The sequence below is a fragment of the Plecotus auritus genome (assembly GCF_963455305.1).
Source record: "Plecotus auritus genome assembly, chromosome: 1".
Lineage (NCBI taxonomy): Eukaryota > Metazoa > Chordata > Mammalia > Chiroptera > Vespertilionidae > Plecotus > Plecotus auritus.
The window spans coordinates 92371830-92395578 of record NC_137770.1 but is presented as its reverse complement, the minus strand read 5'-3'; the positions used below and the strand labels follow the sequence as shown (position 1 = coordinate 92395578).

The 23749-nt window shown below is 42.2% G+C and overlaps 1 protein-coding gene across 5 annotated transcripts in view; it reads right to left on the bottom strand.

The window, feature by feature from the left end:
* Positions 1 to 23749, bottom strand: part of NUBPL (NUBP iron-sulfur cluster assembly factor, mitochondrial) — a 285767-nt gene that overhangs the window by 65251 nt on the left and 196767 nt on the right. For 4 of the 5 annotated variants that reach the window (XR_013961537.1, XM_080686398.1, XM_080686397.1 and 1 more), the window contains exon 7: positions 13332 to 13425. Coding sequence is in view for 4 of the 5 variants with exons in the window: in XM_080686398.1 (XP_080542524.1) it covers positions 13332 to 13425 (94 nt within the window). In the remaining variant the exon portion in view is untranslated. The remainder of the gene's footprint in view (positions 1 to 13331; positions 13426 to 23749) is intronic. The other variant, XM_080686400.1, reaches the window with a different exon arrangement.

Sequence of the window (23749 nt, the reverse complement as noted above, 5' to 3'; positions counted from 1 at the left end):
AACTCTGTTCTGTTCATTCCTTTTAAGGTGTGTCATCTGTACCTGCCAGGACACTAATGAATATAGCACTTAATATAAACAGCTTACTAAAATTCTCCAGTCTTTTGAAAAAGAAAATATGCTTCACATGTTCCATGTAAAGCATAAACTCTTCACTTAATTCCAATAGTTAAAATCAAATTAAGATAGTCTTCAGATAGTTACATACAGAGGAACTCAGTTGAAGCAAAGAAAGAAAAAGTATTTAAGTAACAGCTATTACAATTCAAATACTAGCACAGTGTATATATTTTCAAAAATTTCAAGGAACTTATAATGTTCCTCAGATAAATATTAATCCTCTCCTACTTTGGAAGAGCACTTAAGTGTTTAAAAACAAAAACAAAAAACAGAAGTCAACCCTGGAATCTACCCAATTCAGTATATGGCAACAACTAATTTATAAGCTAAACAAACGAACAACAAGCAAAACCCCAGCAAACTATCACCAAAACAATTAAAAGTAGTAAGAAAAAATAATAAAAACAAAACCAGCACTGACAACTCTTTTCCCCTTGACAAGTTCAACAAGACAAGAACAAATGCAAAGACTACACTTGGTTATTTCCCATCCTTATCCTGTCTCCTTTCCCTCCAGCAGTTACTACAACGACTAGGTATTTGTAGCATGTAGTGGTTCAGGAGTCCATGCAAGCTCAAATTTAAATCATTAGACTCTAATATTGCTGTCAACACATTTATTACTGTTGTTACTACACAACACTTTTAACACAAATAAGAGGATAATTTTTTCCTTTGAAGTTTCTTCTTATAATAAGCCTGTCATCCATCCTATGGAACATATACAAAAAGTTGCTAATTAGCATTCAAAAAGAGGCTATTTTTGCTAGTACAGGTCTGTCTCCATGAATTTTCCAAAAGGATGTCTCTCCAACATTTAATTTCATTTTCACCATGGCTTGGAGAAATGGACAGTCAATAGAATTCATAGCATTTCATCACACCACCCCCACAAAAAATCCCTTTTAAAGTGTTCAAGTGGTTTCTTAAAAATAGCATTCATTAACATGGAGCTTTCAAATTCATTCTCTCATATGATCCTTACAAGTCAGTGGGATAGCCAGGTGTTCCACAGGTGAGGATAAAAAGTCAGAGAGATAGGTAGTATCTGGCTAAACATCCTTTCAAGTAAATAAGAGAATTTCTTACTATTACAATGGAATAATGTTAGTGATTCTCACTAGTAATTTAATAAGAGCCTGTATGACACCACATAGCAGGTGCCCACATGCATAAATATCTCAGAAACCGAAACAAAGTTAATACTAAGATATATCAACTGACCACAAAGATACTGTACATAGTACAGGAAAAAGAACAGCATAAATACATATATTTATTTCCAAATGTATTTTTCTCTCAAAGGGAGAGTGACATAAAATGTATGTTTTTAATAAATGCTTTATTTAACTTATACATTTAAAAAAAAAACCTCCTGAGTAAAAGCAGTTGGGGTTGGAGAGATCACAGGAATGAGTTCGCAGGATGGTAGAAAGATTATGGGGTGAGGGAGGGGACAAAAAGATAAAGGGGGACAAATCTATTCAGATGAACTGTGATAACTAGTCAATTAGCTTTGTCATTTATTCAACCATTATCAACTCCATAACCCATAGCCCAAAGTACTCTAAAAAATACTATGATAAATAGGGAAAAATTTTTGCATTCAAGCAGCTTACAGCCTAGTTGGGAAGATATCACACATAGATAAAACACTCATTGATTCAACATTTCCTGAGTGGTTACAGAAGGCACTGAGTTTGGCACTGTGAGAAATACAAAAATGATTGAAATAGAGATTTGGCCCGCTAGGGAGTAACAGTCTGGTACAGAAGATAACACAGTTATGCAGGTTTTGAGTGGAGAACATGTGAAGGTCCAAATAAAATTCTATGTGAATTTCAAGGAGGAAGAAATGATTCCTAACTGAGGGATTGGGAAAGATGGCAAAGAGTAGACATTTGAAATAAAAGGTTTGCACGATTTGGGTGCCCACTGACTGGGGAAGAAAGACATTCTAAGCGAGGGTGAAATGTCTGTAAAGACAAAGACTTTGGAGAGGAACCAAGATGGCAGTGTAGGTAAACGCCTGTACTCGCTGCCTCCCACAACCACATCAAATTACAACTAAAATACAGAGCAACCATCATTTAGAACAACCTGAAATCTGGCTGAATGGAAGTCCTACACACAGAGAAGTAAAGAAGAGAGCACTTTGAGACAGGTAGGAGAGGCAGAGATGTCAAATGGGCTGGTCCAACACCCACATATGGCATTTTTTTTAAAATCAGGAGGGATATCTTCAAAGCCTCTCATGAGAAGCAAGGGGTCCCCAGCCCCACACCAGCCCCCCAGCCCAGGGTTCCAGAGCTGGGAGAAGTAATTTCGAGCTGTAAAAACCTGTGGGGATTGTGGCTGCTAGAGACTCAGGTGTTCCTTTTAAAAGGCCCACACACAAACTTACACAGTCCACTTCGTCTGCGCTCCAGCGCCAGGTGGCAGCTTTGGGGAAATCCAGGGACATAATGGGAGGAACTGACTGTCTGGCATCAGGGCAGGAACTCGGGGGTGGCTTTCTCCCAGACAGGGGTGCTAGCAGGGGTCATTGTTCCAATACTGGTACCTCTCTCCTTCATAGAGCTGACTGGCAGCGATATCTAAGTTTCCATCAACATGGCCCATACTGTTTGCTCCACCCTAGTAAGTCCCTCAGACCCCACCCCATCCATTTTGCAGCCCCACCCAAACTGTTTGCAGCAGCTTTTGCATATGAATGGCCTGTCCTGGCTCAAGCTTCAGATTTTCCTAAAATCTCTCAAACAAGCAGCAGCTGGATTCAGCGTGCCCCAAACCTATCAATAAAAGATCCAAGACCCAGCACTGGCACCAGCCTGCCTTGCTTCACAGCTGGGCCTGGCCTGGGCATTTCCTAGCCCAATACAAGTAGCAGCCATATACAAGTAGCACCCTCTATACTCTTGCCAGGTGGCCATAGGCAGTGACTGACTTTGCACCTCCCTGGAGACCCAGAGCCAGCGCACCTGGTTGGACAACTTCAGATCACATCAGATTACAACTCTCCATATCCACAAGCGATACACTCAAGTGGCAGACTCAGTAAGAACCAAAGCCCCACTGAAGCAAGTCCTGCTCTATAGAGGTATCTCCTGCATAGCAGCTCTTTCATTGTAGAAAAAAATGGTCCTCACAGCCAATTGGCCTGGAGGTCAATTCCTCCCAGTGATGCTAACAACAATCAAGGCTCAGCTACACGACTGTGCACACAGCCCACACAGGGGCACACACAGAGTGCTCATCTCAGGTAACTGGGGAGGCTGAGCCATTGGGCCCTACAGGACGTCTACTACACAAGGCCACTCTACCAATTCAAGGAGACATGGCATCTCTACCTAATACATAGAAACAAACCAAGGGAAGCAGCCAAAATGTGGAGACAAAGAAACAGGTCACAAGTGAAAGAAATGGAAGTAAGCAAACTATTGGATACGGAGTTCAAAACAATGATTATAAGGTTACTCAAGGATCTTAATGAGAGCTTCAAGGCACTCAGTGAGACTTTCAAGGATCTTAGTGAGAATGTCAAAGTTATGAAAAAGGACCAGTCAAAAATTAAGCATACACTAACTGAAATAAAGAATAATTTACAGGGACCAAAGAAGCTATATACTTATATGCATAGCCCATGGACACAGGCAAGTGGTTAATGAAGACCTGGGCATGGGTGGGTAGGGGTTTGGAGGAGGAGGATTAAGAAGGAGGGGGTATGAGAGATATCTGTAATACTATCAATAATAAAAAATAGATTTAAAAAGAATAATTTATAGGGATTCAATAGTAGAGGAGAGGATTCTGAGAATCAAATCAACAATTTGGAATATGAGGAAACAAAAAACATCCAATTAGAAGAGCAAAATGAAAAAATAATAAAAAAATTATGAAGATAGTAAAAGGAGCCTCTGAGGCAACTTCAAGCACACCAACATTTGTATTATGAGGGTACCAGAAGGATAAGAGAGAGAACAAGATATTGAAAGCCTATTAGAAGAAATAATGACAGAAAGAAATAGACTTACAAGTCCAGGAAGTGCAGAGATTCCCAAGCAAGAGAAACCCAAAGAAGCCCACACCAAGACACATCATGATTAATATACCAGAGGTTAAAGACAAAGAGAGAGCCTGGCTGGCATGGCTCAGTGGCTGAGCATCAACCTATGAACCAGAAGGTCACGGTTTGATTCCCAGTCAGGGTACATGCCCGGGTTGTGGGCTCGATCCCCAGTAGGGGTGTGTAGGAGGCAGCCGATCAATGATTCTCTCTCCTCATTGATGTTTCTATCTCTCTCTCTCCCTCTCCCTTTCTCTCTGAAATAAATAAAAAAAAATATTAGGAAAAAAAAAAAAGAGAGAATCTTAAAAGCAGCAAAAGAAAAGCAGTTAGTTACCTACAAGGGAGTGCCCATACAACTGTTAGCTGATTTCTCAGCAGAAACTTTGCAGGCCAGAAGGGAGTGGCAAGAAATTTTCAAAGTGATGAATAGCAAGAACCTACAACCAAGATTACTCTACCCAGCAAAGCTATCATTTAGAATTGAAGGTCAGATAAAGAGCTTCACAGACAAGAAAAAGCTAAAGGAGTTCATCACCACCAAACCAGTATTACAAGAAATGTTGAAGGGAGGGAGAAGAAAGAAGAAAGAAGAAAGGAAAAAGAACAAAGGAGAAAGAAGAAAGAAGGAGAAAAAGGAGGATGAGGAGGAGGAAAAGGAGGAGGAGGAGGAGGAGAAGGAGGAGGAGGTGGGGGGGGGAGGAGAAGGAGAAGAAGGAAGAGGGATATGAACAATAAAATGGCAATACATATCTATCAACAATTGATCTAAAATCAAAATAAATGAACCATAAATCTAATGAACAAAAATAAACTGATGAATAAAATAGAACCAGAGGCACAGAAACATGGAACAGATTGATAAATCTCAGAGGGGAAGGGTGAGGGGGGTGCGGGAAGAGATTAACCAAAGATCTTATATTCATACTAGATGTCCAATGCATGAAATTCGTGCATGGGTAGGGTCCCTAGGCCTGGCAGGCGATCAGGCAGATCTGTGGGGCAACTGGTGGGGTGATCATGGGGCCCCCGCTGGCACCCGCCTTGGCTGGCCTGGGGCCTGCAGGCTAGGGGCAGCTCCTGCATTTAGCGTCTGCCCCTGGTGGTCGTTGCGTGTCATAGTGACTGGTTGTTCTACTGGTCATTCTGCCATTCAGCTGATTTGCATATTAGGCCTTTATTATACAGGATATGCATTACCTTTGGACACAGACAATAGGGTGGTGAAGACCTGGGGTTGGGTGAAAACTGGGTGGAGGAGGGCAATGGGGGAAAGAAAGGAAGACATCTGTAAAACTCTCAACAATAAACGTTAAAAAAAAAGACAAAGACTCTGGAAAGTAAAAGGAAGAAGGGGGGGCAGTGAGTACATAAGATTTTGGAGGAGGAGTCTCAGTTTATGTGAAAATGTAGTGGGAAGGATAGGGAAGTCAAATCAAGGGGAACTCAAATGTGACTCTAAAAAACTTATATGGTTTATGATATACTAGAGTCCGAGTGCACGAATTTGTGCACAGGTGGGGTACCTCAGGGTAGGCTGCGAGGCTGGGGGTGTGAGCTGGGGCCCAGCTTGTGCCCCCAGCCTTGCAGCCCCCTAGCCCCACCTGGCACCCTGCCTTGGTCAGGCACCGCTCCCTTACCTGCTCCACCATCCCACCATGGTCCCGCTCTTGTCAGGACCCATCAGGGTCGGCAATGCCTCCAGTGCCGTCCACTGCCAGTGCTGCATCACAGATGCCTGCCATGGTCTTCACCGTCCCCCTGGTGGTCAGCGCACGTCATAGCAAGGGGTCAAACTCCCAGTCAAGGGGACAATTTGCATATTAGGATTTTATTATATAGGAAGGGGCATAAGAAAAAGCAGAATGTAAGAGTACCAAGAAGAATTCTGAAGTCAATGACAAGAGGAAAGGAAAATTACGTTCATAATTAGAGAGTATATAACTCACTTTGGCCTAGAAAGGCAATAAGATTCTGACAGGCTGTTCCAGATTATATAAATTAATGAAAGCCATGATTCAAACCAGGCCAGCAATTATTTGGTTGGTACCCTTCCCTATAAGTCCTGGAAATTGGCTCAATTTTGGTATGTTCTTAGGTATGTTAGCTATAAAATGACATTGTCTGAATAAAACAACACCTCACAAACTAAGCCTTTAACAAACATACACACACAATCAAATGTACCCCCCACCAATTCCCGCTCACATCCATTTTGGTAAGATAATTTTATTTTTTACTATTTTTTTCTAGTTACAAAAATAACAGATAGATCACTGTAGAAAATCTAGTCTTTCTGTTAACATTAATTTTAATCCTATCTAATAAAAGAGTAATATGCAAACTAACCATCACTCCACGACAAAGATTGCAGAGGCTCATAGCAGCCGGGGCGGACGCTGGTGGCGGCACCCTGGCAATGCGAGCCCAGTGTCCACTCCTCAGCTGTGGAGGGAGGGGAGAGGACTCTGGTCAGAGGCCTGAGCGAGGGACTCTGGGCTTGTGTCGCCAGCCCAGCGTTTGCACCCCGGCTGCACGGAGGGAGGGGAGGACCCAGAAAAATGGATCTTCCCAGTTCCTGATGCTGACAGAGCCAGAAAACTGAATCTTCCCAGTTCCTGATGCTGACAGAGCCCTATGGGTACTGAGGTCCTCCGCCCACAGCTCCCAGTCGCAGCCCGGCAGCCCCACTCACAGACTGGAAGGCCCCTGCCCGCACTGAGGATGCGACCAGCGTGGTGCCACAGTGGGGGTTCTGATGGGCGCGCTACAGACATCAAAGCGCTGCCACCGCAGCCGCCCCCGCCCCCCCACGCACACAAGTAGTATGGTCCGAGGGAGCGGCTCCTGAGGCTTGGCTCTTGTGACAGCTGATGCACACCATGCCTGCGGGAAGCAGGACCTGGGAGCCCGAGTCCCCGAGCTGCCAGGCATCAAGAGCCGGGGCCCTGAGGAGACCCCAGGACAAGCATCTTCCAGGAGGCTGCAGAGGGTGGGCAGGGGCCTCTGGCTAGAGGCTGGGGCGAGGGACACTGGCGTCGTTGCAGGCCAGGCTGAGGGACTGTCCCCCGCCCCAACCCGTGCATGAATTTCGTGCACCAGGCCTCTAGTATTGACATAAAAACTCAGTATGAGGGCACTAACAGCTGCAATTCTATACTGATAACCAGTGTGCCTGGAAACTAGCCAGATGCCCATGACCAGTATGATCAGCCCAAAGATAATATTGATCTTTCCAAGAATCATTTGGGGGCTCTACTCCTAAATGTCAAAGGCGATTGCTTCTAGACCACCTCAAGACCCTCCCGAGAATGTACGAGTTAAAGAGGCGCAAAGGAATCTTTTTTTAAAAAATATATTTTATTGATTTTTTACAGAAAGGAAGGGAGAGGGATAGAGAGTTAGAAACATCGATGAGAGAGAAACATTGATCAGCTGCCTCCTGCACACCCCCTACTGGGAATGTGCCTGAAACCAAGGTACATGCCCTTGACCGGAATCGAACCTGGGACCCTTCAGTCCGCAGGCCAATGCTCTATCCACTGAGCCAAACCGGTTAGGGCAAGGAATCTCTTAAGAGTCAAAAACCTGAATACAGTAAACAACACTACAGACCGTTGGTTGGATACTCACTCAGCAAATAGAGGTGCACAGGCTTAGTAATATTCATAGACAAATTTATTTTGATCCGAAAGCACCTAGATTAGAATTATTTCAACCTAAGTGGGTTTGAATATACTGGAACTAAACTCAAAAAAACAATGATCGCCCTAGTTGGTTTGGCTCAATGGATAGAGTGTCAGCCTGCAGACTGAAGGGTCCCAGGTTCAATTCACATGCCCAGGTTGCGGGCTCGATCCCCATTAGGAGGCGTGCAGGAGGCAGCCAATCAGTGATTCTCTCTCATTATTGATGTTTCTATTTCTCTCTCTCTTCCTCTTTCTGAAATCAATCCTATCTAATAAAAGAGTAATATGCAAATTAACCATCACTCCGCTACACCCACAAGCCATGCCCACCAGCCAACCAGGAGCGAATATGCAAATAAACCCAACCAAGATGGCTATGGCCACAGAGAGCAGGAGGGAGGCTTGGGTTTCCCCGGCAATGAAGGAAGCCAAGCTTTCCGCCTGCCCTTGCCGACCCAGGCCTCCACTCAATGCTACAAAGTTTCAATGAGAGAAGATACATAAACCCAAACAGAAATGGCGGCAGCCTCAGAGCTTGAAAGAGCAGGAGGCTAGGGTTGCCCCCGGTGATGGAGGAAGCCAAGCTTTCCACACACCCTGGCCGGTCCAGGCCTCCACTTAAGGCTACAAAGATTCAATTATAGAAGATACATAAATCCCCCCAAAAATGGCTGCTACCACGGAGCAAGCAGAAGGCTTGGCTCCGCTCCAGGCTACAAAGTTTCAATAGTAGAAGATAAATAAACCCCAGATACCAGGGCCTCCGCTTGGGTCGCCAGGGGGCGTGGCCGGCCTGCAAACCACCACAGGCCCCTCGCCCAGGCCACCTCACACCCCATGGGAACCCCCACCCTGATCCGGGACACCCTTCAGGGCAAACCAGCTGGCCCCCACCCATGCACCAGGCCTCTATCCTATCTAATAAAAGAGTAATATGCAGATTAACCATCACTCCAACACACAAGATGGCTGCTTCCATGTGGTCAAAGATCCTGCCCCCATGTGGACATAAGATGGCCACCACAAGATGGCCAGCAAGGGAGGGCAGTTGGGAGGGACCAGGCCTGCAAGGGAGGGCAGTTGTGGGCGATCAGGCCAGCAGGGGAGGGTAGTTGGGAGGGACCAGGCCTGCAAGGGAGGGCAGTTGGGGACGATCAAGCCTGCAGGGGAGGGCAGTTAGGGGTGACCAAGCCGGCAGAGTAGGGAAGTTGGGGGCGACCAGGCCTGCAGGGAAAGGCAGTTGGGAGGAACCCAGGCCTGCAGGGGAGAGCAGTTGGGAGTACCAGGCCTGCAGGGGAGGGCAGTTAGAGGTGACCAGGCCTAAAGGGGAGGGCAGTTGTGGGGGACCCAGGCCTGCAGGGGAGAGCAGTTGGGGGGGACCAGGCCTGCAGGGGAGGGCAGTTAGGGGTGACCAGGCCTAAAGGGGAGGGCAGTTAGGGGTGACAAGGCCTGAAGGGGAGGGCAGTTAGGGGCAAACAGGCTGGCAGGGGAGCAGTTAGGCATCAATCAGGCTGGCAGGGGAGTGGTTAGGGGGTGATCAGGTTGGCAGGCAGAAGCAGTTAGGGGCAATCAGGAAGGCAGGCAGGCGAGCAGTTGGGAGCCAGCAGTCCTGAATTGTGATAGGGATGTCCAACTGCCCGCTTAGGGCAGTCGGACATCCCTCGAGGGGTCCCAGATTGGAGAGGGTGCAGGCTGGGCTGAGGGATACCACTCCCCCCACGTGCACAAATTTCGTGCACCGGGCCTCTAGTAAAAATATATTTAAACAACAACAACAACGAGTCAGTGCTTATAGCTCTTTTTAAATTTGTCTAGTAGGTCTTCCGGTTCTCACTGGAAGACACACACACACACACACACACACACACACACACACACACACAAACACACACAAAAAAACCAATGAGTCAAATATTGCTGGATTTTCTATGAGGGCAGTTTGATGTAGAGGTTAAGAGTATGAACTATAAATTCAATCAGAACTGGTATGAACCTCAGCTATAAACGACTGCAACTGTGTGACCTTGGGAAAGTTACTTAATCCTTCAAAGATTTAAGAAAATAGAGATAACACCTGTGATAATTAAAAAATTAATATATAGAAGACTATCATTAAATGGCAGTTAATTAATAATAAGCAATCATCACCAATATACACAGGAATCTACTGTCCCTAAAGAATATGTGCTTTCTATTTACTTCTTTAAATTATAAAAATACACATGTTTATTACAGAAAATTTAGAAGATAATAGAACAATATTTTAGTTTTGTAATCCAGAAATAACTAAGTTTGTGTATTTTCAAAAGCATCTACAGTACTTGGCCCTATTCTTTTTAATAGATCAGATTTGGGAGGAGAAATACATGTTAAGTTTCTGTAATAGGATTATAGAACATTAAAAGTTTCACTCTCAAATTTCTTCCCCTTAGGGCAAGAAAAAGCAAAGCAAACCAGGTATTGTGCTATCTTGAATACTTTACAATGAATCATATTTATTCTTTAAGGCTCATATCCATGTTTTTACAATTCCCCTCAAACCCGTGATCTCTTCTCCCCCGATCCCCCATCTCTCTCATACAGCACTTCTGAAACTCTACATTTTAGCTATCCATGCTCTTTTCTTACCAGCCACTCCCTCCCCCTGCCTTTCCCTTGCTCTATCTCCTAGAACTGCGGGCTTTTAACCTGAGGACTGTGAGCCCCCTGAAATTATACATAAAAATAGCATTTCTGTAGGTACAAATATGTTTTTGGAGAAAATCTATATATTCATCAAATCTCAAAAAAAAGGTCTGAGGATCACAAAAGGTACAGAACTCTAGTGTAGGTAAAGACTTGAAGATTTAATTATCCTTGGATACTCTACAGTGCTTAGCATCTAACTCTATGTAGGTAAACATTTGTTGGTTTAAAATTATATTAATAAATCATAAAATCAATGTTAGGTTTTTGTTTAATGTAATATTTTAAATTAATATTTTCCTTATATAATTTCTTCATTCCCCATTTCCTTATCTTCATATAGACTATTTCTGAAAGGAGAATGGTGGTTACCATGGGCTAGAGGGAGGAGGAAATTGAGAGTTAGTGTTTAATGGATACACAGTTTCAGTTTGGGGAGATGAGAAAGTTCAGGAGATGGATGGTGGTGATGATTACATAATAATGTGAATGTATTTAATGCTATTAAACTGTTATTGTATATTTTACTGCAATAAAAAATACTGCCTTTTATTCTCCTATAATAATATCAATCACCTATTACAAGGCAGACTTTCCATTAGATTAAAGGAATAAGAAATATACTGGTTAAGTTTTAGGATATAAAAAAGGAATCCTCAAAGGAGAGACAATCTTAATCCCAATCTACTCATTGTTGGTTTTAGAGTGTAAGTACAAATAAAACAGGGTGATACAATCATAAGTCCTGTCCAAACAGATGAGTTTTTATCTGAATGAACAAAGGTAAATTGCTCAGGGACTTCAGTTTATCTGTGTGAAGCAAATTAAACTTTTTCAAGGTACCAAGTCACAATGCAGGAAATAAATGATAATTTAGTCCAATTTTATCAATGTATTATTCACATGAATAATGTAAGCATTTTGGATACCTGCAACAGGCATTTCAAAGTGTCAGAAACACATTTTATTCAATAAACACTTAGTGAGTATTCTTATGATTGAGAAATATGTCTCAAAACTTCTTTAAAAAAGAAAAAGCAGGCTATTTAGTATGCTGATTATAAAGAGGAAGAATTATTTTCCTATGTTACTTCACTTTACTCCCATCTCAAACTTTATAGCTTGCCTCACTAAAGGAAAAGTCTTAGGCTCCATTAGGTTACAAATATATTTAAACATAAAAAATATTCATATAAATATGCTATGTTGATATTTTCAAGCAATGTGTATATTTTATCAAAAACACAGATTCTAAACCTTTTGATGATTAAATGTTAGTGATATCTCTTGTTTATTTATTACCAATATGTAACTAACTTGCAAAAACACTTAAGTATTCCTTATTTTCCCCAAAGTCCTTATATATAAGTGAGATTAACAAATTGGAATCTAGGAAAGATTCACTTAGAAACAGATCCTATATAATAAAAGCCTAATATGCAAATTGTCCCCTCGACTAGGAGTTCCACTGGGAGTCTGACCACTCGCTATGATATGTGCTGACCACCAGGGGGCGGCACGGAACATGATGGGCCTCAGTGATGCAGTGCTGGCAGTGGGCAGCAGTGGAGGCGTTGCTGGCCCGAGTGGGATTTCAGGTGAGCTGGGCTGCAGCTGGGACTGCAGGGGCTGGTCTGGCTCCCCAAGGGTTTACACAGGAGCTGGTCTGAGAGTCTGGCTAAGAGAGAGAGCGTGCTGCCCGCCGGCTTCCACACTGCGCCCCGGCCCGTGGTGTCCGGCCGTGCTCACCGCACCTCTGTGTGGGGACTTGGGCACCGTGAGTCAGGTGGAAGGGCCACGCAGGGGCCCAGGGGCCCAGGTGCTGCCCAGGGCCCAGAGGTCAGCTGGGACCTGCCCTTCCACACCAGATGCTCATGCTTCGATCACCAGCCAGACCTAGGGACCACACCCATGCAGAATATCGTGCACCCGGTCCTCTAGTTTAACATAAAATTAATGACAAATACTGAAACTCCGTATCATAAATAACCCCTACTATAATGAAGTATTGTGTATTTGAAGTAAGCTATTATGTTTTTTGCTCTCGACTTTAATATTAAACTAGAGGCCCAACGCACAATTAAATCTTGCACGTGTAGGGTCCCCTAGGCCTAGCCTACCATCAAGGCCATGTCCACCGCCCTGCAATGCCTTGCACACTCTGTGGACGCTGCCGGCGCCCCACCCCACGACACCTCACATGCTCCACGGATGATGCCGACGCCTTGCATGCTCTGCAGATGCTGCCGGTGCCCTGCCCCACCCACCGCTGCTCGTTTGGTCGTGACGCTGTTACGGCGTCACGACCACAAGCCTTTTATGATATAGATAATTAGTAGAATATAAAATTTTCCCATAATTATATTCACCAAAAATCCAAATTTTCCTAAAATTTATCTTATTCAGGAGTATGTATTCAATAAATATTCACTTAGTGCCCAACATGTATCGGGCACTATACTGTAAGTGCTAGAGAGCTGTGAACCCCAAACAGTCATGATCTACCTAAATAACACTTAAGTGCTACTGTTTTTCCAGAGTACATATTTACATCACCACCTCTCCAAGTGTCTTATGTTTTTGAAAACATAACTGTTCTAGTAATAGCTTGAAAAATTCTATTTATGAATTTTATCTGTAAAGGAAAATTTATAAATATAAATGATTATTTTTTTTAAGATATAAATATGTTTGTTATGAAGTTTGTTTTTCTGTAAGGAAACAGCAAAGCATCAAAGGTTGAACAAACTGCTTTAAACATTGAGATTTACCTGAAATGGGAATATTCTGTGAGACTGATAACTGCACATCTCCAGTTCCTGGTGGCATGTCAACAACTAAATAGTCCAGGTGACCCCAATCTACCTAAAAATCAATTAGACACAAATAACATCATTGTATAACAACTTCAGTAAAAATAAATGTATTAGTAACAAATCTAAATAATAGCTTTCACTTGAGCCATTACTAAAAGTCCGGAACCATGCTGAGGACTGATCCTATCTAATAAAAGAGTAATATGCAAATTAACCATCACTCTGCTACACCCACAAGCCACACCCACCAACCAATCAGGAGCGAATATGCAAATAAACCCAACCAAGATGGCTATGGCCACAGAGAGCAGGAGGGAGGCTTGGGTTTCCCCGGCAATGAAGGAAGCCAAGCTTTCCGCCTGCCCTTGCCGGCCTAGGCCTCCACTCAAGGCTACAAAGTTTCAATGATAGAAGATACATAAACCCAAACAGAAATTGTGGCAGCCTCAGAGCTGGAAAGAGCAGGAGGTTAGGGTTGCCCCGGGCAATGGAGGAAGCCAAGCTTTCCGCACACCCTGGCTAGCTCAGGCCTCCACTTGAGGCTACAAAGTTTCAATTGTAGAAGATAAATAAATTCCAGATCCCCAGGCCTCTGCTTGGGTTGCCAGGTGGCGTGGCCGGCCTGCAAACCACCACAGGCCCCTCGCCCAGGCCACCCCACGCCCGAAGGGAACCCCCACCCTGATCTGGGACATCCTTCAGGGCAAACCAGCTGGCCCCCACCCGTGCACCAGGCCTCTATCCTATCTAATAAAAGAGTAATATGCAGATTGACCATCACTCCAACACACAAGATGGCTGCCCCCATGTGGTCAAAGATCCTGCCCCCATGTGGACACAAGATGGCCAGCAGGGGAGGGCAGTTGGGAGGGACCAGGCCTGCAAGGGAGGGCAGTTGGGGGCGATCTAGCCTGCAGGGGAGGGCAGTTAGGGGTGACCAAGCTGGCAGAGGAGGGAAGTTGGGGGCGGCCAGGCCTGCAGGAAAAGGCAGTTGGGAGGGACCCAGGCCTGCAGGGGAGAGCAGTTAGGGGTGACCAGGCTGGCAGGGGAGGGCAATTAGGGGTGACCAGGCCTGCAGGGGAGCAGTTAGGCATCAATCAGGCTGGCAGGGGAGTGGTTAGGGGGTGATCAGGTTGGCAGGCAGAAGCGGTTAGGGGCAATCAGGCAGGCAGGCAGGCGAGCAGTTGGGAGCCAGCAGTCCTGGATTGTGAGAGGGATGTCCGACTGCCCGTTTAGGCCCGATCCCGGGATCGGGCCTAAACGGGCAGTCGGACATCCCTCGAGGGGTCCCAGATTGGAGAGGGTGCAGGCTGGGCTGAGGGACACCCCCCCCCCCCAGTGCACGAATTTTGTGCACCGGGGCTCTAGTATATGAATAATGAATGAAGGAAGGAAGAAATGAATTAACGACAGTACCTGACACTAGCAGACCTCTGAATGATAAGGTTAAATTTCCAAATGAAGCCCTCCTCTTTCACCACACACATACACTAATGGTGAACCCATTACACAATGGGCTTCTATTCAGAACCAATCATTTATTTTCATTGGGAATAACCCATATTTTATAAAGAAAGCCTTAGTTTTTTGTCTTTTGGACAAAAATGTTAACATTTCCTATGGCAGATCCTAACAGAATTCTCTAAAGTTTATTATTTTTCCTTTATAAAACAAAAATAATGAAAACCAAAAGTTAATAAGAAAATTTTAGAGATATAACTAGATTTCCAATACTATAATATTTTGATGATTTCTTTCCAGGTATTTTACTAAGTATTTATATCTAGAAAAGTCAGCTATATAATATCATATATAACCAAGTCCTTAATGCTCAGCTTCAATATAGACAGGCTCTTTTCTCCTAAGATGGTTTCTCCCTCTGAGTTCCATTGAATGGTGAGCCCTAGGATCCTCTCAGTTGCCTAACTTAGAAGTTTGGAATCATACTTAACTCCTTCCTTTCCCTCACTATCCCAGTCACCCACTTCTCCCTTCCCTACTGCCAAGAACCCAGTGGAGGCCACAGCCATTTACCACTAAAGCCTCTGAACCAATCTCTCTGCTCCAGCATTGCCCATCCAGTCTGTTCCTAACACCAATGAGAAATGGTCCATCTAAAATGCAAGTCTGATAGTGTCACTTTTTGGTTTAAAACTCTTCTATTGCTTTTAGGATAAAGTCAGAGCTTAAGCTCCAGAACACGCTGCTTGGTTTCTTCACTTGCTAATTCCTCCTCATTCTTCAGATCCCAGCTTGAAATTTACTTCCCCTAACTTCCATTAGATTAGATATGGTATTCCTACTATGTACTTCTCTCATTCATTCATTCATTCACTCACTCACTCAACAAATGTTTATTGAGTACCTACTATATATTAGGCATTGAGCTAGGTATTGATAATTAAATGGTATTATGGTCCCTAGCCTCACATAATTTATAATATATAGAGACACATATTAAGCATATAACGAAATAACTGAAGGGTTGCAGGCTTGATTTCAGGTCAAGGGCATGTACCTGGGTTGCAAGTTTGATCCCTGGCCCTGGTCGGGGGCATGTGGGTGGCAACCAATCAATGTGTCTCTCACATCGATGTTTCTCTCTCTCTCTCTCTCTCTCTCTCTCTCTCTCTCTCTCTCTCTCTCTCCCTCCCTCCCTCCCTCCCTCCTTCCCTCCCTCCCTTCCATCCACTCTCTCTAAAAAATCAATAGGGGGGAGGAATAACCTGTGCAATGTTGAAAGGTTAGTAAATGTGAGTAACTGAATGAAGATCAACATAGCTGGAGAGTAGTGATGAGGGAAAGGGTCTAGTACATTTCATGTTGTTTCATGATCTGTCTTCTCATGAAACTGTAGCTGGGTTAGAATGTCCAGCACAGAATGGACACACTGGAGATACTTAATAACTTTTCTTTCAAGAAATGAATGAATAGCCCTAGCCGGTTTGGCTCAGTGGTTCAGCCGATGGACTGAAGGGTCCTGGGTTCCATTCCAGTCAAGGGCACATGCCTGTGTTTCGGACTCAATCCCCAGTAGGGGGCATGCAGGAGGCAGCCAATTAATGATTTTCTCTCATCACTGATGTTTTTATCTCTCTCTCCCTCTCTGAAATCAATAAAAATATATTTTAAAAAAAGAAATGAATGAATAAAAGAACACATGCAAAGTTTCAAGAATTTTTAAAGTGGAAATCATACTATGTATATAACTCCACATCTTGCTTCTTAAAATTTAATAATGTGAAATAAGCCTTTTCCATACAATCATATATTTTCTAAAATTAGAATTCAGATGATATTGGTTCAAATGGACTCATTCATGTAGTAACAGATTTATTCAACACATATTTATTGAGACTTGATTCAGTGTCAAGCACTGTTCCAGGTGATGGGGATAGAGCAGTGAAGAAAACAAGGTCCCACCCACCATGAAACTAACATTTAGTGAGGGAGACAGACAAACAGACAAATAAATCAGAGAGTAAAAGGTACTATGAAGAAAATAACAAGTATCCCTTACTATACAAAATTATTTGGTTCCTGATTCGGATATCCAGATCAAATAACAAGAATTATTTTAAAATCTTTTCAATTCCTGAACTTCAAAAAGCAAGTAGTAAGACTTCAGATGGCAAAGGATTTATCAAAGAATTTCTTTCAATTTCCTCAGTTCCCAACGTCAGATGGAGATGAATACTTGAAGAGCAGGGAGGAAATGGAATGGCAGAAGGTGCTTCCATAGACAGGGTGGTCAGAGCCCTGAGTGAAGTGAGAAGATAACGGATGCAGTTTTCTGAAGGATAGCGTTCCAGGCAGAAGCAACAGGAAGTACAAAGGCCCGAAGATGGGGGTATGCTCGGCACACTTAAGGTATAGCTAGGAAGACAGTACGTCTTTCTAAAACAGACCCCCTCCCCCCACATCAATCTCTCACCTCCTCTGATTTTGTTTTTCTGTGAAACTTGACAGTATCTGACATTATATATTGACTCTCCTTTTAGGAAATCAATGACATTTCTCAAACGATAGTACTTGATACTTATTTAATGATACATTTAAGAGAATGACAAAATGATGAACATAAAATAGTTCATTTTCAATATAGGGTTTCTTGGTTTGAAAAATAGTTACCTCAAAGTTACCCATGACGACAATCAATGAAACTATCTATAAACGAAGAAAAAGGATCGTTTTCATTTTATTTCCTCTGCACTGAAACTGCTAACATAGACAGATTGACAAGTCTGTTTCAGAGAACATCAAATGACTGGTACCAACAATTTATCGTTGTTGTTCCTTAATATTTAATCGTATTTATCACGTTGGCTCTGATTTCTTAAAAGAGAACTGTTATTAAGACTCCAAGGAACTAAAAACACTTCACTGTTAAGACAATAAGGCAATTAATTTCAAATCACTCTTAAAATGAATTTAAACTATCAAAAAAAAAAAAAAAAAAAAAAGAGCCTGGCCCTAAATCCCCTCGCACACAGTAGGCATTCCACAAAGGCTTGCCTTCTTGAACTGAACTGACATCAGTATCCAAGTTCCAGTTTCATAGCATTTATTAATACTAACATGGAAATATATCGGCTGCCAGGAAGTTCCAGTTCTCTCATGAAAGAGTCATCAAAGCATTGATTTCAGAATTATTTGTGATTCTCTAGATTCTACTTAATGTTTGTTCACTCATATAAATTGTGTGTTACTAAATGTAGGAAAACATATACTAGCAGAACACCCAGGTAGCTCATTTATTAAATCCCAGTGGCAGATCCAGATTTTGTGTGGCCTAAAGCACATACTATTTGGGTGGTCCTCTCTAAGAATAAGAATACAAAATTAGAAATGCAAAATTAAATATCTATTTATAATGTGAAAAGAAATCACCATAAAATGTTGAAGACTTACTGAGATCACTTGACCTGAAATGCTTACAAAGAAATCCTTCCTGACTACAACCTGCTTCCTCTCCCTACCTGAGACATTCTACAATTCCCAGCATGTGCGAGAAGCCCAGGCAAATGTGGGACCCCGAGTTTAAGTTTCATTGGCCTCACAGTAACTCCATTCCTGGTAAAACTTTCTCAGCTCCCTCTCAGGCACCAAACTCAGCAGATCAATCTACAAGTACAGCCACCGAGGTAGTTCAGAGATGTCCTGCAGATATAATGAGGTTTGAAGTTGTATGGAGTTCAATTTGGTGGCCATTTGGTCTTAGCCATTTTTAACTGTCTCATTTTTGGGAGAAAGCTACTAATTGTAGGCCATCTTGTCTCTCAGAGATGAACAGAGTTAAGGAAAGGTAGGGGTTTTAGCCAGGTCACATAGGCCTATTGTGGGATAACAAATTTTCCCCTTTTCTGTTTTCACTCACATTCTTGAAAGATACCGAGGGTCGAAGATCTGTCTTCTCTCATAAAAGAGTTGTTGTTGTCAGGGTCCTGTTAGAGAAGTGAAACCTTCCCCTAGCTAGCTTCAAGTAGGTCTAATATCTCCTGGATGTAGCCCCACCCATTAATCCCTGGGTTATTATCATCTATAGTTTGCCTCAACTCTTTTAGAGACAAAGAAACTAGACAGTTCAGGAGGCAGGGCCCAAGGATGAGCAGTAAAAGGATAGCGGCAAGAGATCCTAAGAGGTGGAGGAACACAGTGAAAATCGGAAGAGCCCCTTTCATTATATTCCAGATATCCTGGGAGCTGGAATAGGTTTTCCCAAATGAGTGTAACCATTTGGCTTGGTTGTATATCTCAAGGATATTGACTTCTACCTGTTCAGTATTGTTTATCCATGTACAGCAGGAGAAGCTGATAATGGCACTTATCCTACCTTGTTTAGCGAATAGGTACTCCTATTGCCAGTCGTAGTCGCGTTTTGTTAATGGTGTCATAGCATAGCATGTTGTGTAGAGAGCGCTTGGGAAAGGCCCCTGACCTGACTGTCGTCTGAATCCAGTGGCACCTGGCAGAGCCATGCCCTGAAAACATATCTTGCCAGAGGGAGGTGTGTTGTCAGTCTGAGCTTTAGCTCAGGTTCCAGGGGGTGGATTTCATTATCTAAATCCAGCCAGGCACCAGGAACAAACACAATTATCAGGGCCCACCTAGAAGTGATGATTACAAAGAAGCCACAAAAATGCACATATTTTCTTTATCTTAAACTTTAGTAAAACTTCCTGGTATCTTACTGTGCTGTATTGGCTCTGGGTCCGTCTCTCCATTAGAGGACAGCTGTCCCACTGGTCCCAGCTTTTCCTACTGTCTTTGTGCCTGTCTCTTTCATTTTCTCAATCCCCCGTAGCCCCTACTCAAGACTCCTGTCCGCTCTCTAGCCATGCTGGTCGCGGAAAAGAGAGAAATATTTATAATGTTGTATTAGCCCTGCACAAACTCCTCCTTGTTTTGCCAGCTAGTAATCTAAAGCAATCCCATTGTCTAAGAACCCAAGTACTCAGGACTCTAAGATGATCTGTTGAAGACTTAGAGCCTGAGCAGTAGAGCTGGCTAAAAGGCTGACTGTACAGGTCAAATTCCATATCAGGTACTTAATGAGAGCTATGTCTATGAAAATAAAATAAAACCAAAGATTAATGATCAGAGCAAATTATAACCCAGCTTCTGAGTTTGTAAGGCTGTCAGTAAAGATTTCTAGGTTTAAGGCTAAAAGCATTTGTAGTTTGATGTATCTGATGATGTCATTGGGTACTCAGGTAAACTGTGTGGCTTATATAGCATCAATTACTAAGATTATTTAAGCATATACTGATGTGGTGATTTTTCTGAATTTTATTTCAAGTTGTCCATCTTTAGCTTGCATGACTTTGGAAAAAGGCAATTTAGTTTTCAATGATTTCTAGTCAAAGGATAGGAGAAAAATTGGGAACATGTTTTGAGAATCATAGGCAGATATTGGAGGAAACTAGAAGAATTTGGGATTCAGTCCAGTTTGTAAGTAAAAAAAACAAAATAAAACCCAAAAGACAATGATAGCACTGGAACCTAATATCCACAATGGCATATTATATTGCTCTTTCACTTTATTAACATATCCAACACGTGAAGGTTGTGCGGCCAGAACTAAATACTGAATCTCTGTTAAATTATTTTTGTTTCTTTTTTGTCAACCTTATGAAGAGAAAAATATTGCAAACTAGCACTGACCAGGATAATTTTAGGCTAATATGTCTTCTCCAAATGACTGGGAAATAAAAGTATATCTGATATATGAGCAGATATGGTAATTTATCTTTTTTCTGGACATCAGTTATAAAGAGTGTGGTGCTATGAATGAGAAAAGAAGATGGACTCTTTTATTCTATGAACACTTCTATTTAAGAAGCTGACCAAAGCAGCAGCAATCAAGCTTCACCCAGAGGATGCTGGGAGCACAAGGTCAAATAGGCTGAGCTGCAAGTGTTGAAAAGAAAGGGTCCGCAGATGCCTTCCTTATTTGGCTTCTTAGCTGTCCCAATCAGTTTGCCACTGTCAGCTTCCAGGGTAACAGTTTCCATCATCTGCATTAAACGGGTCATGTTTAAATTTCATAGGGTTAATATATGCTTCTCCAAAGCAAAGGTAGAGTGTCCCAGCCATGTTAGGTCAGCTAGCAAGGTCAATGTGAGCCAGGTGAAAAGAACATCAGGTGGACCTTGGGCCTGGGGAATCAGGGAAGAAAATCACTGCCAAGAAAGAGAGGCATAGTACTGCCTGCTAGAGCCAAAGTAGTAGCCAGGAAGAATTAAACTTCTAAGAGAAAGAAAAAGGTGCAACTAAAGAACATAAGAGAAATATGAAGCAGGAGAAATGGGACAAAATCTAGATTAAATTGTTTGAAAGTTGGCTATATCTAGGCAGCCCATTCAGACTGTGGTTGGATAGTGATAGAGGTGAATTTCCACAGGTGATAGAGGAAATTCTTAAAGGAAGTTGGGCTGGGCCAAACATTTCTTCTTTCCTTCCTGTCTTCTCTTAAATACTGACTGAATGGTCTGTTTTGACTCTTATGCCTACTTGACTAATAATTAGTAGATCTCAAAGTAGTGTCCTTATGCCTGACTCTGACCATGTATCTGTTGCTAAGTCTATCCTACACCTGATTTCTGCCATCTGTCCCTGACTACCTGGTTCTCCAATCCCAGTTAGGCACAGTTCTATACTAATAGCAAACAGACAGTACTTGTGCTTTGCTTGGAATCCCAGACTTGAAACCATGCCACTCCTGGCATAGAAAATGCAGCCAATCTTGTCTCAGACCCATGGACAAATTTGTCAGGCAAATTACCAAGATCCTCAGACTTTTGATTCAACTAACTTCCTGGGTTTGAATGGATTTTCAAGTTGTAAGAATTCTAGAGTAATTATTTTTCTGCATAACTATCTCCCCGACTTCAATATAAACTCCCTGACAGGAGAGAGCATTCTTTATGCATCTCTGGACTCCCTCTCCACATTCTATCCCCTTCATAATGCCTAAACGGTGTGCAATCAACATTCATTGAGTGATTCTATGAGTTAAGTTGTCCCTTACAATTGTATTGTACTACTGAAAATTTTGCCATGTGAAGCAGCTTTTATACACAATATAAATCTAAAAGAGAATATGAAGCGTTTTTCTTTAAGTCTGAACCATAGTTTTTCTCTGCCCAGTGAACTATTCATAAAATCATGCAACATTTTACTTTCATTGCAGAAAGAAAATTAATACAAAGGTGAAATTATTTAAATATAAATACCACAATGAAAATATAAATAACAAAGATTTATACTTGAGTTGATGGCCTACTGACTTGTGGCTAAAAGTGATGCAGCAAAATATGTTAAACTTAGTTTTGAGATTATTTTGATAAGAGCTGAGCCAATTATAAAATGAGAACACATCTATCAAATTACAACAATGATGTAAATGTTCTTCCCCAATAGTTTTTTCTTTTCAGGTGATAAAGTTCTCTAATCCATTTTTAAATATCTTCCTTTCTATAGAAAAAGGAGTAGGCGACTTGGAAGGGGGTAGACTACTTGAATAAATCCCTTCAAAAGCACTACCAACCAAGTGATATCAATCATGTTCAAGAGAGAAAAGAAAAGAAACTTTATTCTTTATCTTTCAGTTTATCATTATCTCCCATTTCCTTAGTTGTTCTAGCAGAGCATATGGGCTCTGACAATCTGGAGACAGCATCAATTCACAAAGGACTTCTTATCCAAAAGCTGATGCATAGGCCAATCTTTGGTAACTCTATACCTAGATTATCCAATTCCAAGACAAGCCCATGTAAATTCAGTACAGCTGAAACTGTAAAACCTTATAATATAAAATGATGCTAACACAAAAGCAAAAATATTTCAGTTAATTATGGGAACCTCTTTTTAAGTTCTCAAGTCCTGCTTTAAGCCAACTGCTTACACATATGTTCATAGTCTAAAAAGTAGATGTTAGTGAAGAACAAGACTGCTACCAAAAAGACCTAAAACATTACAAACCTGCATCAAGAGAATCAAGATATTTTTATTTTTTTACCCTAGCCGGTTTGACTCACTGCATAGAGTGTTGGCCTGAGGACCAAAGGGTCCTGCGTTTAATTCCGTTCAAGGGCACATACCTTGGTTGCAGGTTCCTCCCTGGCCCAAGCCCTGACCGGGGCTTGTGCAGGAAGCAACCAATGGATGTGTTTCTGTCACATCGATGTTTCTATATCTTTCCCTCTCTCTTCCACTCTCCTTAAAAATCAATGGAAAAATATCCTCAGGTGAGGATTAACAACAACAAAAAAGATATTTTTATTTTTTTAATAATTAGTAAAACAAATAAAAAAAAAAAAACTCTCCCTACACACCTAGGCTGAAGCTTCAGATTTTTTTTTTCTAGTAAGAGTAACAAATGACTTTATTAACCTAATTTGGGATAGTTTATAAAATATATTTATATGTGTACTCTCTTTAATAAGGAAAACTAGAAAACTATAATACTCTTTTTAAAAATCCTTAGAAATAGTATTATATCTGGGAGGATTCAAGGTAATGAAGGGGCAGGATTATAGCTGCTATAAAAACTGCATGGAACCCCACTGAGAGAATACATGGTCACTGTATTACTTTTCCAGTATATGATAAATAGATATACAGTGTCCTTCCCTATCCGTGGTTTTGTTTTCCCTGATTTCAGTTACCAATAGTCAACCACGATCCTAAAATATTAAATGGAAAATTACAGAAATAAACAAATCATGTATTAAACTGCATGCCATTCTGAGCAGCGTGATGAAATCTCGTGCCTTCCTGCTGTGTCCATCCTGGGACATGAATCCCTTTGTCCAGAGTATCCACCCTGGCTATATAGGCTACCTGTCCTTTAGTCACTTAGTAGCCCCCGG